General features: G+C 39.7%; 1 protein-coding gene across 10 annotated transcripts in view; it reads right to left on the bottom strand.

Annotated features, from left to right (window-relative positions):
• RPS6KC1 (ribosomal protein S6 kinase C1) overlaps positions 1-18233 on the bottom strand; it is a 90628-nt gene that overhangs the window by 25270 nt on the left and 47125 nt on the right. For 9 of the 10 annotated variants that reach the window (XR_008749158.1, XR_008749159.1, XM_055816087.1 and 6 more), the window contains 3 exons: positions 16953-17045; positions 6101-6148; positions 4364-4496 (listed from right to left, as the gene is read on the bottom strand). Coding sequence is in view for 8 of the 10 variants with exons in the window: in XM_055816087.1 (XP_055672062.1) it covers positions 4364-4496; positions 6101-6148; positions 16953-17045 (274 nt within the window). In the remaining 2 variants the exon portion in view is untranslated. Of the gene's footprint in view, positions 1-4363; positions 4497-6100; positions 6149-9508; positions 9575-16952; positions 17046-18233 lie in introns of those variants that run through there. The other variant, XM_055816091.1, reaches the window with a different exon arrangement.

Below are 18233 nucleotides of genomic sequence, written 5' to 3'. Positions count from 1 at the left end.
GTGAACAATCCAGGCTTCCAAATCACTGTGATCAGATAGGGAAGAAAAACACTGTACTGAAAGACATCTGCTTGAATTATTCTCCAAAACCAGGCCCAGCTCTCTATATCACTGCACAAGAATTCATTTATGGCCAGGAGTACCAATCATGCACCTCATGCAAACTAATATTCTTCCTTGCTAGAAAAAGAAGCACCTTTCGGTTTTCCTGGAATCACCGTCCTCCAGGTTAATACACAATGCGTAAAATTATGCTTGTACAGTTTCTTGGCCAGAAGGAAACCAGGCATGTAGGCACTACCATGATACGTTCCACAGCATCCCAACAGCAGCCCCAGTGGGCTTGCAGCGTACACACGAACTGGAAGCTAATCTCCAACCTAATCTCTAATGTGACAGTAGTTACAAACACCAGAGCCTTATATACATGGCTGCTTCCACTGCCGCTGGTGAATCTCTGCTACAAAGTTTGCTAGTTTAGGCAAAGCTCCCACTTCCCAATGCACTTTGAGCAAAAGCTATGATTTCAAAGCCGCCTCCTGAAAAAGTCACTTGCCAAGGACCGTATCACCTTTCCTACATTTTCCGATTGCTGTCGAATATTTACAGCTAGTACTATCTCCTTTCCTAACAACAAATCCCTAGCTCTGCAAGCCAGAACGCTACCGTGTTGTTGTCTATCAATTCCTGTGAGCAGCAAGCCTCTTCAGCATGAAGTTTCTTGAGTGCTCTCCAGATTGATAGGAAATCCAGCTTGTTTATGCTTAAAAGAGATTTGACAGCTTCTAACAGCCACTTAAACTTTGATGTCCCATGGAAGCCCCCCAGCCTATTTTTGAAGCATCTGTTTCTAAAATTTCTGGAGTTAGTAGTGCCAAGAAGAAGCGAGGCCTTATTAACATCAGATTGGCTCTCTACCACACTAAAATTTGCCAAGTGCTTTCCAACACTACAAGATAACTTCAGGGACTTTTGTGTTTCTAAGATACCCTTGAAGCCTCCGTGGCCATGAGAAAAGCCTGTAAGAGAACCCAAGACCTCACTCACCAATTCTCAAGCATTCAATGGCATCATAATTTACCAAAAGAAGGAAAAAAAAAAAAAAAAGTCTTCATCTTGAGCAAGAGTCTGCAGTCAAGCTTGCAGAATTCCATACGAAATCCAATAGTGCACAGTTACACACAGTTAAAATTTACTACAAACAGGAACTAGTAAGCTGCTTAGCAAATATATAATGTCTGTACATAACATTAAAACTTTATCTAAATTTGCTATAATTCAAGCCAATGCCCACTTAAATTAATATTTTACCCTTGAACTTCCTGATGGTATGGCTAACATACCTAACAGAGTAAGTCACCACCACTTATAAATTTGACTGGCAGAATCTTCTGTCCTATTGGAATTGAACTACTTGGAGTATGAATGTTAAAAGCATTCATAAAGTCATGGAATAAAATTTCAGAATCTATCGCTCAAAAAGTACTGTCCCAGGAATGTTTTATCCTTTCCCAAAATTAACTAGAAGCACCTCCTCTATTTATATTTGGTCTGAGATGGACAAAATTTTGAGATAGCTTTACCTACAGGGAATCCCAATATTATTATCCTTGTAATATAAAGGATGAGTGCATAAGGCTGATGTGATCAAGACCATCATCAGTGAGGTGAGCAAGATTAGTCCCTGCATATTGTACAACATAACTTTAGCCCTACTTTTATTCATGTTTTATTCATGTAGAGCTAGAAAATGAGGCCTTTCTCCCGAACCAGCAGTGGTCTCCTGGGAGAAGGTGAGGTGCAGAGGCCATGCAGTTCTAGAAGCAACACAAAATTACTGCCCCAATTAGGGATTTGGGATCAGGTCCTACACCTGCAATACACGTTTTACATGCATTATTGGGCAATTTACTCCTCACCTTGTACCCCAGCTACCCCTCTTTAGAACAGAATATATCACTCCTTTTCCTCTCCCTTTGCCTGTTCCCCAGACAGTAAGTTCATGAAACCAGGAGACCATCCTTGATGAAATCCATAAAGAGATCAACCTCGTTAATTCCCCAACAATCAGGGAAAAGTCCTTATAGCATATTATCATTTTTGAATGGTTTGCAAAAAAGGAGAGAGGTGAGAGGTGAATCCATTTCCAAACTGCTTGCTGCTTTATCAGAAGATGAGGGAAAACCCTATGCAGTTTATAACTTCTATTCACAAGTGCCCAAGTCAAGTGAACCCACGTACCATGCATAACCAACAACAGCCCTTGCACACCAAAATCCCTTCTGGACCCTGTAGCTCTCCTTCTCCCCAGAACAGCCTGCCAGTCCTCCATCCTCTCTGCAATGCTCCCCAGGCCTTCCCACACTCCCTACCCCCTGTTCCTCTTCAGAGCTCTCCCTGTAGAAACTACTCGTACCTCTCCCAGCTCCACCTCAAAATAATCCACCTCCCTGCCACGTCTCCTGCTTGCATGGCTTTGACCCGCAGCTTGGAGAAAGGCACCATGAGCTGTGGCTGCCCCCTGGTACGTATGTGCTGCCTGGCCAGCCAAGATGAGGATACTTAACGAACACCACCTTCACTGTCGGCATGTCAAACAAACGGTGTGGGGTGCTGCACAAGGCTGTGTGTTGCACAAACCTGATTTGGAAGGCACTCAGCAAATTAACAATCCTTCCCCCACAGAACTCCAAACATGTTACAGCTGATGTTTGTAAGAGCAAGACATTCAGGCCAAGCGATTTCACTGGATTTCTGACCATGTCAACCCGGAGACAGTCATTCCTTTTTAAAGACAACACCCCATCCACCACAAATGTTAAACTGAGGTTTCTGTTCTTAAAATGAAAGAGCTCTGACTGTGCAATGTCTCCATTTCTCTCACTGTTCTCACAATAAAATTATCACTTCCAGGAGATCATCTTTATCAACTGGTCCCATCAAGCCTTCCTTAAAATCTTTTTTTTCTCCATCTGACCACTACTCCCCTCAAATTCCACTACTTCTTCACCCAGTTTTCCATCTGTTTTGACAAGGAACACTCTTCCCGAAGAGAAGAGCAAAACTGTAGGTCTTCAGAGCTTGCAGAAATATTAGGAACACTTTTTATAGCATGACTTTATCCTGTCTCTAATACTTTGATTATGCTAGTCTTAAGGGCACGTGGTATCTGACAAGGGTCATGGGTGGGTTTTTTGCTTGCTTTGGAGTTTGCTCTAGGTTTTCTTTTTTAAATATTATTTCTCCAAACAAAATGTACCAGCTTATGTGGAAACTACAGTTCAGGTGATGAGTCTCCAAGTTATTCTGCTGAATTACACACACCTCAAGAAAAGTAGCATTGTACAAAGCCGCACTGTAAACCCTCGAGATCACCATCAGGCAGTACTGTAATGTGAGGCTTTTCTTCATGCACCACTGCTCATGGCAAAAATAAGTCACACACAGCAGAAATAGTCATTCGTGTTGTGAAGTTAACTTTAACTGGCCTCATGTGACAAATTGCTCACGAAAAAGCAAAAATCCAAGTTATTAGGAAAAAAAGAAATAATATTCAATTTAATAAAATTATCTTCTCTATCAGTTAGCTTAGTTCCTTTACATCATCCATTCCAACTGAATTATTAACATTTTACAAAAAGAGAACTTTTAGCTATCCCAAAATTTATATTCTGCACTCATTCTAAACAAATATGGGTAATTACATTTAGGGAATATTTAAATCCAGGTGTTAGACAAAAAAAATCAAGATGTAATTATTTTGTGCCACCTGTTCCCTGTGCATTTAACAGGAATTTTATAAACAGTTTGAAGGCAAAACTCTGTGGTTCTGCTTTGAACTCCTGTGTGATGCCACTAGCTATTTTCTTAAAAATCCAAATCAGAATAACTATGCAATATTAACAAAAAGGCAAATGTTCATGTTTTTTAGCAGAGTGTTATTAAATCCTTGTGTAAATACTTGTCATTTTAAGATGCTAAAAATATTTACTAGCCAAAGTTTATAAAAGTAGCCAAAGACTTTATCTCTGAGAGATGACTGTAAATAACTGCAGACAGTTGTTACAGTCAAAGCACTCACTCTCCTGTAGAAAATAAACAGTTGGAAGCTTTTAATATTGCTACAAGTAGCCGATCAGGATTTGAGGCCATTTGAAGCAAGAATCAGATCCACCACGGAACGAGGTGGGAAAAGGAAGAGGGACAGAGAATGGGAGTGGAGTGTCTTACATGACTCCTCTTAGGCACACTAAAAGTATTCTAATTAGATGTATAAGAGATTAATTTGACAATTAAATGTACCATTGATTAAAACTTAAACCTTTGACTTTTTTCAACAATATACTTATAACAAGAGACAAACCTTCTGCATGCTGTAACACGAGAAAGACAGACTCCTCAGAGATGATGTACTTGTGCAGACACACCATGTTGGGCACACAGCGGGGTATGATGGTCGTTCTGCTCCTGCTGTACTCACTACTTTTCCTTAGACCCTGACAGAGAACAAAAAGGTCAGTTGTACCCTCAGTTGCCTTTGGAGCCTGCTGTGCTCTGTGTTTATCAACCAAACTAATCTATCCGAGTTACTCTGGGCTTCAGAGAAACCACTCATCTGCTGCTCTATGCCCCTCGGTCCCCCGAGGCTGTGCTGATGGCATCTGGCGCATTTCCAGAGAACAGAAGATGGCACAAAGCTGCCATTAAAATCAATTACATGGGTCAATGTTTTTATTAGAATCTCTCTCAAACTAAGTCATCAGGATGACACTCAGTTATTTCCCTGTGACCTTTTTTTAAAATTTTATTTTTGTGTGTGACCAAAAGACACTATTAAAAAAAATTCAATTCAACTTCTAAAGACAAAAGAATGCCTTAGCCTTACAGGTAATCCTTACATTTCCATTGTATTTTACTAAAGACAACAACCGCAACAACAAAAAGGAAAGGAAAGGATTAGTCTCCTTGAGAGGTAATGATTTTTGGGAAGTAGCACACAGATGAAGTTGCCAGAAGTGAAAAAATTGACGTGGTTGGGAGAAAGGGAGGGTAGAGAGAAAGAGAAAGAAAATAATTATGTCAATAGTGTGACCTATTACAATATTGATAAACATAAGCAGTTAAATGGGAAATTCAATGTTACCCTATCTGCCAGTAGATAAAGTGAGGTTCTAACATACAATAATTCACAAGTAAACCTTTCTGAGGGACAAACTGGTTTTCTGTTCCCTGCACATACTTAAGACAAACAATTTCAAAGGCCAGACACACAAAGTTAAGGCAGGCTTGTAAGCCAACCCTGAAGTGAAGTTACAAAATGTTAACAACTAAGTAGAGCTCCATGTTTGGGGGACGGTTTTCAGCCTGCCCTCCCATCAGCAGTGGAATTCATGTCAAGGGGAACCTGAAATAATGGCCCTGATAACAATACTCATACTAAACTAATTCTCAGCATCACAGATGCTCCGAGCATATTGGGATCTTGATCTGAGCACTTTCTGAAACACAAAAGAGTAATGTGAAAAATTGTATTATGACCAATTAGCTATTCGCTAATTCGATTGTTTAGTAACACTAAATTCAGTTTTCACAGCCTATTGATGTAAAACATAGCAAAGCAATTCTGAGTAAGACCAGCCGTCCATTTCATCCAGAATCCACTTTGGCCAATATCACATTCTTCAGCTACGGGAAGACCAAACACGTTAAGTGTTGTGGATGTACTTGGACTAAGGAGAATTTCCACCTTCAGCAGCAGCCTGTGCATGTCCTGAGCCACCAGAGCTTTACAGATGTTTTAAGCAGCACATTGAAACTATGATTCTTTACTGAAGCCTGTTAAAGTGTTGGCCACAATAACCGGTGGCAATTCAAGTGAGTAAACCAGCACATCAGAGCACTAGAGACATTACAGAGAAAGGAAGGGAAAGCAACTGAATGCCAACAAAAAGAATTTCAGTGTGCTTAATAGGGATATATGTATTAACATAACAATATAGCACAGAGATAACTCTATACATTAGATGCAAACTGGTCTTTTTGTGGTGGTGTAATTTAGGAGACCAAACTGTTTAGAGGAGTAATAAAAGACTTTACTCACCTTCAGTATAAAAGTCTGCTGTGTTCTAGTGTCCATTACAAGCAGGACCTAAGCAAAAAGTATTCAGGGAAATATTTAAGATTCACATGACTAAGTTAACAAAACAGTTCTTAAATCTGATGTTGAATATTCTTACAAAGGAAGTAACCTGATTCCCAATCAGCTAACTTAAACAATGAATCCTAACTTGCTAACAGAAATAACCAGTACTTTGTAAGTACAGCAATAACCTAGCAGAACCTAATTTACAGAAATGCAATGATAACAACACAATGAAGCACTAAGAGTAACCTTCACATAGCATTATAGTCTTATGTCACTTCACTTAAATTCACTGTACCTACCTTCCTAGTGCAACATTTTCCCCATCACGCTTCCTATACGTCAAATGTGTTGCCTACCAGTGGGTTACCAAAGGGATTTTTTATGTTGGTTTTTGAGGTTTTATTCTGGGTGGCTACATACCTGCTTTCCAGGAAGCTAAACTAAAAGCTGGCCACACACATGCTCAGACCATTAAAAAAATGTTTTATCAACTGTATAGTCACTGCTGTCTCATTCCTTCACTGCATTTTTGCTTTGTAGCACTCGTAAGCCACAACAGAAATGGCTGCAAAGAGGTCTTTTCGTGCTACTGTAAACTAGCATTAAGATAAGAACAAAAAAAAAAGAGGTTTATTTAGGGAGAAGAGAGTAGATGGGTTTGCTGCAGAGAGCTGCAGAGAGCATCTCTGTTATGAGTGCATCACCTCTGCTGAAAGCACTTTAAAAACAGTATAGGGATGAGAGAAAAGGACTGAATAACAACCACTATCTTAGCAAGCTCCATTTATTTGTGTGTTGAAAACAAAACAAAAATATATATGTGTACATATATTAAGGAAACTGCATCTCTGCATGTCCATCTTCAAACCACCCTGCTCAGGAATTAATTGATTTCAAACTCCAAGAACATGGATGCACTGGGAAAGGACCAGCTGCAAGACGGCCACACGAGAAGCACAAGGCCAACCCTCCGCTAAGAACAAGGGTGTGCACTCACTGTTTATTTACAATAGAGGTTGTAAACTTCCAGTATAAATACTCACATACAGTTAATACCAAAATATTTAGGCTGCAAAATCAAACCCCTAAAGGGCTGCAAATGTCAGCACTGCAGTCACCAAACTTCGAGTTCAACAGACAAGATGCAGCAATGCCAAGTCAACAGACCAGATGCAGTGAAGACCAAGTCAGCTCACATCAAAAAAGACTTCGCGCAGGGGAATGACGTGCCAGGAGTAACACAGAGTTGGATTCACCAGGTGACAGGAGAACAACACAGCGCACTGTCTCCCCATATCTCCCTGCTGTGTGGGGCAGGCATGCAGTCATGCCCTGCTTCTCTGAAAGGGTGAAGTCTACCAGGCTGACATGCTGACGTTCCCCACGCCAAGGGAACTGTGGAAAGAGCCATCCTGGGCAGTGCCCACAGCAAGGCGAGGTGGAGATGTGCAAAAGGCCCAGGCAGCTGGGCCAGGAAGGGGAGGTCTCAGGGCAAGGTTGTGCCGCCTTCCCCCAAGCAGCGGCTGCAGCAAAGCAACCCTTACTCTTTGGGCTAGCCGCATTCTAAACACTGCCCTTCATCTCTCCGCATCGCAGCCCTGAGCGTCTCAAGCAAGAGGAGGAAAACTGGAGTCTTTTCTAATAATTTCTCTTCCACCACATTTCACCGAAAGAAATAAAGTCACAGATGCCTCTCCACCTCAACCCTTTTACCACAGTTGCACACAATTTTAGAAGCTGTTCTGTATCTTCTGGCAAAAAAAGCATCAATAGAAGTTGGTGTTACTGAGATTTTTTGACAAAGCAATGACACACAGTTCCTATGTCAAGGGCACGGTAAGGAAAGGCAAATGTCCCCAGGTCACAGTCTGCCAAACAACTTTTTCAGGCCTCTTACCTGGGGCTTCCAGAAACAGTGGAAACCAGTTGAATAAATAACAACTGTAAAACTGGTTTTTGTTATCCTTGCTTAACCAAAAGTTGCAAAACTAAAATTAAAAAAAAAAAAAACTCAAACAAGCAAACAATAAAGGAAACTAAAAGAACAAGAGAAAAAGAAAAGCCAGTTTACAACAGGTGCCAAAAGAAGATAAAACTGGTTTGGAAAAAAACTATGTATTTACAATCACTTTCCTTCTTCTCCCAAGTTTGTTTGTAACTAGACACTGTTCACATTGAGGCAATAAATACAAGAACATATGTGATTTTTTTTTTTTAATGTGCCCTTTGACTGTCAATATCTCCCAAACAGGTGTTGGGTAAATGATTATAAATTGGCCTCTGGATACACCTCTTCAACTGAGCCGTACAGGACTGGCGATAATATAATTAGACCTAAAAACATCAGGCTGGTGAATGCTTTCCATCTGTTTGGCAATAATGTTTAGTTAACAATAGTCTTTAAAAGAAGCACCTTCAACTTCAGTTCTTAAAGTTATTTATAGGGCCATTCTTAACACACCAGCACTCTTGCTAACAAGAGCTTTAGCCACTTGGAAATTATTAGCCATACGGCTGTATATGAAAAGGAATGGCAGCATTTAACATCTGTATCTCTCCAGATTTACAAGCATCAACCTCATTTAAAGTCATTTCTTAATGAACAGTTCCACGGTCTGTATTAATATTATAGTTGCATGCACAAAGATCATAAGGAGCCAAACATTTTTTTAATACCAACAGTAGGCCAATCAGTAATGAAGCTGTCAGCATAAAGGACAGAATAATAGCTTCTTTAACCCTCAAACAGGATTTGTTCATTTGTAGAGTAGAAGACACCAATTTAAAAACTGCTCATGGGTTTGCTCACCTTTATAAAGACAAAAATCTAATTTGGTACTAATTTGATACAATTGTCTTTCCAATAAAAGGCTCCTAAAGCCATCTTTTATTCCATGATAAAACAACTGCTATAACTAAAACTGTCATGAAATAATTACCTTTGATAGCATACCTTATTGCACAAATACAATTAATGTATTCCTCTCTTTCATTTTTCACACTTGCTTATCAGCACTGCATTAGCATATGGTGTAACAGAACAGATTACTGAGCCCGAGCCCTATAACACAACATATAGAATGACTACCACTAACACGAATAAAGCAGACAACGGGTCCCTTTAGGGCTAGCTTCATCTGTTGTTGTATCACAACACCAAAATGAAAGTAGCAGCTACAGTTTTATAACTGCAACAACAAATAATACTTGTGAGCCTTTGCGATTAACCACCTAGATGGATGTAACCAGCTTCTTTTTCCTTCCCATCAAGCATCCCCAGTGATGATCATCTAAATTCTTTTCATTTCACAGAAAATTATTTCTTTTCTGATTCAATACCAACCCTTCTGCACGACTGTTTACCTCAAAAGGGACTCCAGGAAGAGCCATAAAAATAATTTTAGGAATTCACCCAGTGATGCTCCATTTGGCCCTGGCAGACAGCAGCTTCATATGGCCACACCAAACCAAAAACCTGCTTCAAGGGGAGGCAGCCTGCATGCACATTACAAAAAGATGGTTTTAACTAGATTCACACATATAATTAAAGGACTACATAAATTAATAAATCATTGCCAGAAAACTGACATTTCAGGAAGGGATAAGACCAGGAAAGAATTGGTCACAAGTACATTTTCTTTGCTTTTTATCACACACATCCAGAGCAGAGAAAGGTGAGCAGCTCTTGGATGCATGACCAGGCTGCTGCAGAAGTAGTACATAACAGTATGCCTGCCACTGAGCCAAAGGCCAACTTATTCTCCTCACCTCATGCTTTACAGCCAGTTCCTAGACAGTAATGCTATCCCAAGCCTTTCCTGTTTGCATTCCTTCACACTTCTCTCCCATTGCAAAAGTGAACGCTTCAGTAATTCTCTTTCTAAGATTTCTTTTTAAAATTCAAACTGACAAGTCTGCACCCTAATAGCATGATGGGACAAAACAGGATTCCATATAGCATTCCCTATCGCGTAACTCAGGTCCTCCTCAGAGCAGATCACACAGAGATGCATTAGACTAGGTTGCTTCTAGCTCGCATAAGCTGATGAAACCTGTTTCACTGATGATGACTACGGTGTAACTTGCAATATGTAATATCTCCTAACAATGAGCTGTCAACTGTAACATTCAGCATCGTATCTCAGAGGGGAGGGAGAAGAATGCACAGCAGGGCATTCCTGGGCACTGAGCAACTAGACTGTGACACAAAAGAGACAAGGCAAAATCCTATTTGTAATACTAATGTACGAACACAGTCAAGGTCTACATACCACACTGGCTTTTACAGCACTGTTGCTTACTCGTTCTTTCTCTATTTTTTCTGCATTGATGACAACCTTAACATGGCCAAAACCACTGACAAGCAAATAGCAATTGCCACAAATAAATACATAATGTAAATAAATGTCTTCAGCAGCACAGACATCCCTATTTTGTACAAGCACTCAAGCTCTCAGGCACATCCCAAAAAACAGCAGCACTGCATGACAGCATCTCGGTAAAGTGGCAGATAGCAATACCCCTCCATGATGCCAAACAGGATTTTCTACTTGTGGTTTGTTTGTGGTTTTTTTTTCCCCTAAGTCAAGGGTTAATTCTGATGCTGACAGCAGCTACTTAAAAAAATTAGCTTCTTAGATTTGATTTACAGTGTATCCAACAGCTTAGTGAAAATAAATTAAATTCAATTCAATATAGTCAGTACAATTAATTGGAGAAAAATAAAATAAAACCTGCCTGGTAAATAACCATAGTCTAGTTTTAAGAAAACAGTTAATTTTAGGATCCTTTAAATGCACAGAAATTAGCAAATGTTTCAGTATGCTAATTTTTTTTAATTAAAAGATATTTCTGCAGTAAAAGCTCTTTCATATGCACTACTGATTCTTCATCAAACGTTAAGTTTCCAACTTAACACCAGTATAGCCGGTGGCAGCCTGAAGGTTTACCATCTGCTGCCACCCAAAGTCACGGTGGCCACCTTCAGAACATATGCATCAAAGCCCTGAGATAAGAGACTGAAGGAATACTGCAGAAGTCAGCATAAGGGGAATCACAAACCCAGAGGCAGGCAACAGGCAAGTCACCAGGAAAAAAGAACGTGGTGAACCATCAGTCACCCTACTGAGCACCCAACCAAGGTCACAGGGGACAGCACTGGAAGGACTAAGGACTGCTCTAAACGCACTGCTCTCCTGCAGGTGGCTTTAACATAAACGCAGTCCGCAGTCCTCTATCACACCGCAGCCGTCTGCTTCCCCAGACCCCCTTGCTTTTCTGGGGTTTTTTCCTCTCCCTTCCCCCACCACCCAGCATCTAATACTGATTTTTTCCAGCCTCCACACTCTCAGGACATAGTGCAGAACATACCTGTGCTTTTTATCTCCTTGAGGAGGTTTTAATACTGATCAGAATAAACACCTCAAAACACATTTGCTTACAAAAACGTGGCTTTAAGTTCACTAACACAGGTTGAAAAATAGCTTGTGTCTGATCAAAGAAAACAGAATAGGATGTCTTACTGCAGTACCAGATACCAGAAAGGTTTTGAAGGCACACCAGACCTAACAGATTACTTTAAAAACAGCTCCATTTTGTTATTAAATTGCTGTTCTACACTGAAAACACATCACCAGTAGCTACGTCACCAGTGGGCCATCTATTAATTCCAGCCCTTATCTGCTGAACACACCCTTATCATAGGATCAATTCTGTAGCAAAAGTCCTACAAACTCAAAGATGTTTCAGATGATCACCTAGGATTTTTCTCCTTGCATTTACCTCACCATTTGGAAAATTCCATTACAGGTAGTGACAAACAACCAGGAACAAGCTGGTCACCTGATCCTAGCTTGAGTACTTGGGACTGCAAAAAAACCTTAGTAGCGGCTGGCACATGGCTGGGTGCCGCAGTCAGGGCACAGCTGAGGTGATGAGGCAGAAGCAGGCATGCAATTCCGCCTGTTCTCCTCAGCTATGCCGGCTGTCAAGGCTACCAGGATTAAAAGATCTACTTAACACAGATTTATTCTTGTCACTTTTCAGATTACACCACCCAGACTCTCGCTCGTCTCCCTCTGTTGTTATAAAAAGAGATTACATTTGGCTAATATGCATGAAAAATACGATTATTGCTTAGCCTTGTACCTGTGCAATATGAATTATCTTCAGTTTGGAATTACTCTTCCTTTCAAACTATTATTCTAAGGAACTTACAACTCATATATTCTATGACTTGCAATAATAGTGTACTTAAAAGACAAATTGTGCAACTTTAAATAAGGCAAATGCTAAGAAAGTATCCTATATTCAAGTTCAATTTTTTACATACTTTTGGTTGGTAACAGAGAGGAAAGCCCACTTCCTGCGAGCAAACTGAAAACCAGGCAATAAATGACAAATGGTGAAATATTACCCTAGAAAATGTATCTGTCAGGTTTTACTAGAGAATGGTTTACAGTACGAAATGCCACTCAGCATCACAGTAATTCTGGCACTAATTATGTCTAAGCAACTTAGTAATAGTTAGGAAGACAAATAATTTTGGTTTAAAAGAAAATATCTCCATAAATTATTTATTCCTGCAGGCCAGAAGATACATATAGTTCAGCCTGTACTGAAATATTCAATAATTTCATTTCTATTTTGTGAAGGGAAGGGCAAAATCTGCACTACTTTACACAATCTTAGGACTGTTTTATGTCAGATGAAACAAAACATTCACTGAAGTCAAAATAAATTTTAGTGAGTCAAACAAGAAGGAAGCTAGAGAGAGAGACTAAGGGTTACAACAACAAATCACTCAGAAATGTTCAGACTGATATAAATGGAATGACTTCAGGAAAACAAGCAGCAGGTGTTTAAGAGCAGGGAAGAAGGGACAGGACTCTTTCTAGCTGAGAGAGAGATCATGTTTTGAAGTTAACCTTTTAAACTTTAACCTCACCTCAAAATAAAATGATGAATATTTAAGTTTCTAACAAACACTAACATTCATGTACAGCCCACACACTGCCATAAAAAGAGCCCTTTTCTCCTATCCTCTGATTAAATTTCATTAAAACTAACCATAATCTTGATAAATTCAACTAATGGTCTGCAGATTATGCATGCAAACTCTACACATATTCTATATACTTCTGCTTTTTGGCACCTTCACTTATCAAGCAAACAAGTCACCTACCTCTAGAACCCTCTTCAGAAACTCCCAGAATAATTTTAGCAAGGCCCTGATGACAGTATTTTACTTTATAAGGTTTCAGATTGTACAACACAGCTTAACAAACAGTGTATTGAACAACAAGCTCAAAGGTACAGACATCTGCAGAAGAACTGATCACAGTCATACCTGTGCCAATACAGACAATGTGGCTTGATGGGGGTCCAGGGGAGGGGATAGAAAAGACATAAAAGACAGTCATTGGTTACAGAGGCACAGTTATTACTTAATGCACTCTCCTTTCAAGATGAATCTTTAAATTGAATGAATCTAAATAACAGAGGGTTCTGAAGAATAAGAAATTGGGTTTGAAACAGCATTGTGAAGGTATCCAGCAGCACCATAACAAAGTCGTTTCTTTAGGGGCCAGTTGTAGCTTCAAAGGAAAGATTTGCCTAGGGCAGAAACTCAGCACAGAATCTGCAACCTTGATTTTTAATTAGGCAAATTTTGAAAGCAAAAATCTTTGCTATTCCAAAAAGAAGTTTTCTACTTTAAGGTATACGAACTGATAAAATAATTGATCATTCTCAGTTGTGGTAACAGTAGCTAGAATACTTAGATATTAGCCTGTTTTAAATGCGGTACCTCTGGTAACATTAACAAGAGCTTTGCTGCCCAATCAGTAGCACCTCAGGGTCCGCATCTGCAGGAAAAAAGCCACCTTTATAATTAGATTAAACCTCGATTTTCAGAAACCTACTCACAGGTAGACTCTTCCCATAATAAACACATAAAATACCTGCAAACACCACCTAGTTAACCTTTGACACCATGAAGTCAGCAAGCAGAGCAGCAGCAGAATTCAAAAATACAGTTTCCTCAAGCAAAATGTAGGTCCTCTTGGGTCTATTAAAATCATCGCATTTATACCTCAGCCTTTACACGAGAGCAGAAGCAGAAGGATGGGAGGTGAGGCACATTTACAGTCATTCTGTGAATTTTCACAAAAATTTAAGGAGTTCAATAATGCTAAGTTCTCTAACTCTAGATTCAGCAGAAAAGGGTCAACACAGCAAAATTTATTCAGGTGTTCAAGGAAGGTGGAAAGGCAGACAGGGAAAGATGGCACATTGGGAAGAAACTAGGCTAAAATTAAACGTCTAATCATTCTGCCTAAAATAGTTTGAAAACTCAGAGTTTCAGGTAGCAACAAGCATTTCGTCTGTGAAAATGAAGCCAATTCAAAATACTTCAAGAGGCTTCAAAAGAAGAACAAAGACCAATATTACTCTAAGGGAAGGCACTGAACCTTTCAGCAGCTGGTGGAGTGCAGGTTAACAGCTGGCTCCCTCGAGGCAGCACTGGCGCAGGCAAGACACCACTCCAGGCTTCCAGCAGCAGTGGGAGAACAAGTGTGCAAACCAAACACCATCATTTTTAAGTCAGTGTGTTTAAGCCAGCCTTGCACAGGATTAGACAAGACAGCAGTTGAAATGTCAGTGGCTCGTTACTATCCACACACCCACTTCGTGCTGCAACCGAAGCAGGTTAGCATAGAACACTAATTTCAGGCAAAACTCTGCGTGATGCTGAATCAGTTACAGACTTGTGCCCAAAAGCATCTTCAATGCTGGCCCTGAAAACCAGAATCTATTTTCAAGAACAAACACACTACATCATCTGCTTGACTCCAGCAAGGATACTTACACATCTATTTGGATTTCTCTAAGATGTGAGCTTTAAGGCACATGCAAGGAGAGACGGAGGCAAGGAACAGTGATTGTGAGGAAGGGAGGGAGATGGTGCTTTAAACCAAAGGCAGAGGCATCATCTCCAGCACACAGAGACATGCACACTTTTGCTTCATATTCACATGCATTTTGTGTATGCATTATAAAACCAAATAAAACATGCTCTGAACATTTGGGCTTAAAGCAGCTTTTCATTTGCCTCACAACTTCATAAGCACTTAAAAATACATGGAAAAAAAGGCAGCATACCCAGAATAAGATTAAGTTTGTAATAAGGAGAATATGGAAACAGGTACATAGAGTACAAAGATACCTGAAAGAATAGTGCTCCCTTTTTCATACAATAATTAAACATTAACTCTGACCCCTATGATTATTTATACATGAGCATACCAGCTGTATACATGGACCTGTTACTCCTCGTGCACGTTTCTAACACTAAGATCTTGTATTGTCACCACCAGAACCCTGATTCTTCCCAACTCTGCCTCAAAGATCTGAACACATTCAGCTCACACCTGGGGCACTTACTATAGCTGTGCTCAGAGAGATTGAGAAGATCTGATAACACCAAGGACTCCAAAAGCTTTATTCTGATCAAGCATCTTCTCCAGTCACTGTTCATTATTCTCATACAAGAACAAAAACACTGAAAAAGTCTTTCTTGGCTCATTTCCAACACTTCTGCAGCCTCACGTTGTCAGACTAATTCACAAAGTCCATGCCTACCGCATCTGTTTAGTGGCTACTAATTCAGTTAGTCTAATAATCCAAGAGATAGGTCCTCTTTCCATCCTGTCTCTCTGATACTTATATAGAGTAGAACACAGGCTAAATTCTGTACTGACGACTAAGGAAAGAAGACAGAATGAATATGAAGTCAGAGCTGAGAAAACCTTGTGTGCTATAAAAACAACCATAATACCTAATGTATATAGCTCTCTGAGGAGAAGTTACCAACTTATGCACATAATTACAACAAAACAGGCAAAGAAAAACAAAAATCAGTCCCATAGCTAGGTTCAGTCCAACAAGAAAAAGAAACCTAAAACCACAGACCTTAAGAGACAAGCTACAGGTTTTCTGATGCACGTTACAAATGCATAAATTGACCATGCATTCAGTACATTATGCACAAACCAGGGACTATATAAGGAACTATCAAAAGGCACAAGGGAATTGGCAGGGCAAAAAGGAAATGAGCCTTTACAGTCTGCATTAGCCACTGCCACACTGCTGAATAATACATCATCTTAAAAGTATTTGGTAATGTGATAACTAATCAGCATTATCAAAACAATGCAGCAGTTCTTCTGGTCTCTTAATTAGGCTTGCAAAAAATCTGTATGGTCCTTTACTGTTTACAGAGGGATATTACCCTGGGATTTTGGAAGACATTATTTGCACAAGTCAAAAATAAGCTTGGCTTCACTGCTGAATTGCTGTCTCAGGGCAGGGAATTTCAATTCCAAATTCTCAGGGAAGGAGAACAGTCCTGTTTGTCCCCAGCTCCCATTTCAAGTGACAATTCAAAAGCAGGAATTTCTACCCTTCCACATTTCAAGTATCCACTAGATTATTCAACTGAAAACACAACAACTCGTCCTTACCCCAGTATTGTAACCATGGCTTCATTTTTGAAAAACAGGCCTCATCCTATTGAATACCACCAAACATGTACCTTATCCTTTAGCTCAAATATATTTTGCATGACCTTACATGAATTGCTTAGATAAAAGCCTTTTTTCTTCTACTTTTGTTATTTTAAAGTGCAGATGCATTTGAGTCATTTTCCCCTTTTGTTTCATATCCTTAAGATCCACAGCTTCAAAGACAAAATGTCAGCATGCAGTCGATTTATGACTGAATTCTTGAAGAGACACTGAAGAATTACCTTGTCAATCACCCCAAGGACTCTGAAGGCCTTCAGTTCCTCGGCGGGGCTCCTTAGGTTCCAAGAGGGCCTTGAACTTAGTGATCCTGGAGGCTAATGGAAGATATCAAAGATTATACATCAATCAGGGTGGTACTTGAAGGAAGACTGCCTGCTGAAGCAAATGCCAGGCCGAAGGAAACTAAATTTATCATAAATCAGAGAGAGTGAAGATGAAAGGAGAAGTTTTCTGTTTGTCCTTAGGTGGAGGGGGGAGTGGGGGGGGTGGGGAATGGACAGATGACACCAACAACTTGCAAGTAAATAAAAATTGAGATAACATTGAAAACAAAAATTTTTTAAAGAAAAAATAATGAACTTTTGTATTTTTTATGCTTAATGGAACCTGGCAATCAATTACTCAATTCTGACCCCATCACAATAATCAAAGCCTTACAGGTATTCTGGATACAAAATAATTCAGAGAGCACTGAGGAGGAGAAAGCAAATTAGAGGCTTTTTAAGTCTGAAGAACATAAAATACAGAACTATAAACAGGGTTCTCTTGCTCTCTGCTGAGCTTTATGAAAGCATTTTAATAACAAGGTGCACAACAGAAACAATTCTTAAAACTGCCTTAGAAAAAGGTAGCTAGCTATGTATCATTAATCTAGAAGTTAACACCATAGCAAGAGAACTGGCAGGCGCTAACTCGTCAAGTAGTTTACACATAGATTTTTGTCCGTGCTGTGTTTTGTAGTTTCTCAGGGCAAGCTCAAAGCTTGCATGTCAGAGGAGAGAACAACATTTCTACTGGAAGTCTTCTGGGACAAAGATCAACCTCTTAAGCATCACATATACCTCTGGCACATTAACAAACATGTCAAGAATTTTCTAGTTGCCAACTGAGAGAATTCATTAGATCTTCCTCCAAAAATTCAACACACAGCTTCTACTAGAACCACAGACCTGGATCTCTTCCTCACAAATAAGGTAACTTCATTTGCAGAGTTGTTGAATGCCAAATTCCTTTTAAGCATAATCTAGTGTCCCCAAGGACACTTCTACTGCACAAAGACCAAGGAAGAGGAAGATGAAACTCCATAATTTTTAGGCTTCTAAGAGGCAAAAGCTGTTTGTCTAATTTGCCAGCATCCTGAGGCAATATTTAAGAAACGTCTCACAAAAGAAAACTGCTGGTAAGCAATTATGCTGTGGATGAAATGTTTAAGTATCAGGGAAAATCAAGAAATTTTCCTTTATGATCAGCAACTCCCAAAAAAACCTGAAGATCCTGAACTA

Source organism: Falco peregrinus, chromosome 11 (genome assembly GCF_023634155.1).
Source record: "Falco peregrinus isolate bFalPer1 chromosome 11, bFalPer1.pri, whole genome shotgun sequence".
NCBI classification, from domain to species: Eukaryota; Metazoa; Chordata; class Aves; order Falconiformes; family Falconidae; genus Falco; species Falco peregrinus.
This window is presented reverse-complemented; position numbering and strand designations above follow the sequence as displayed.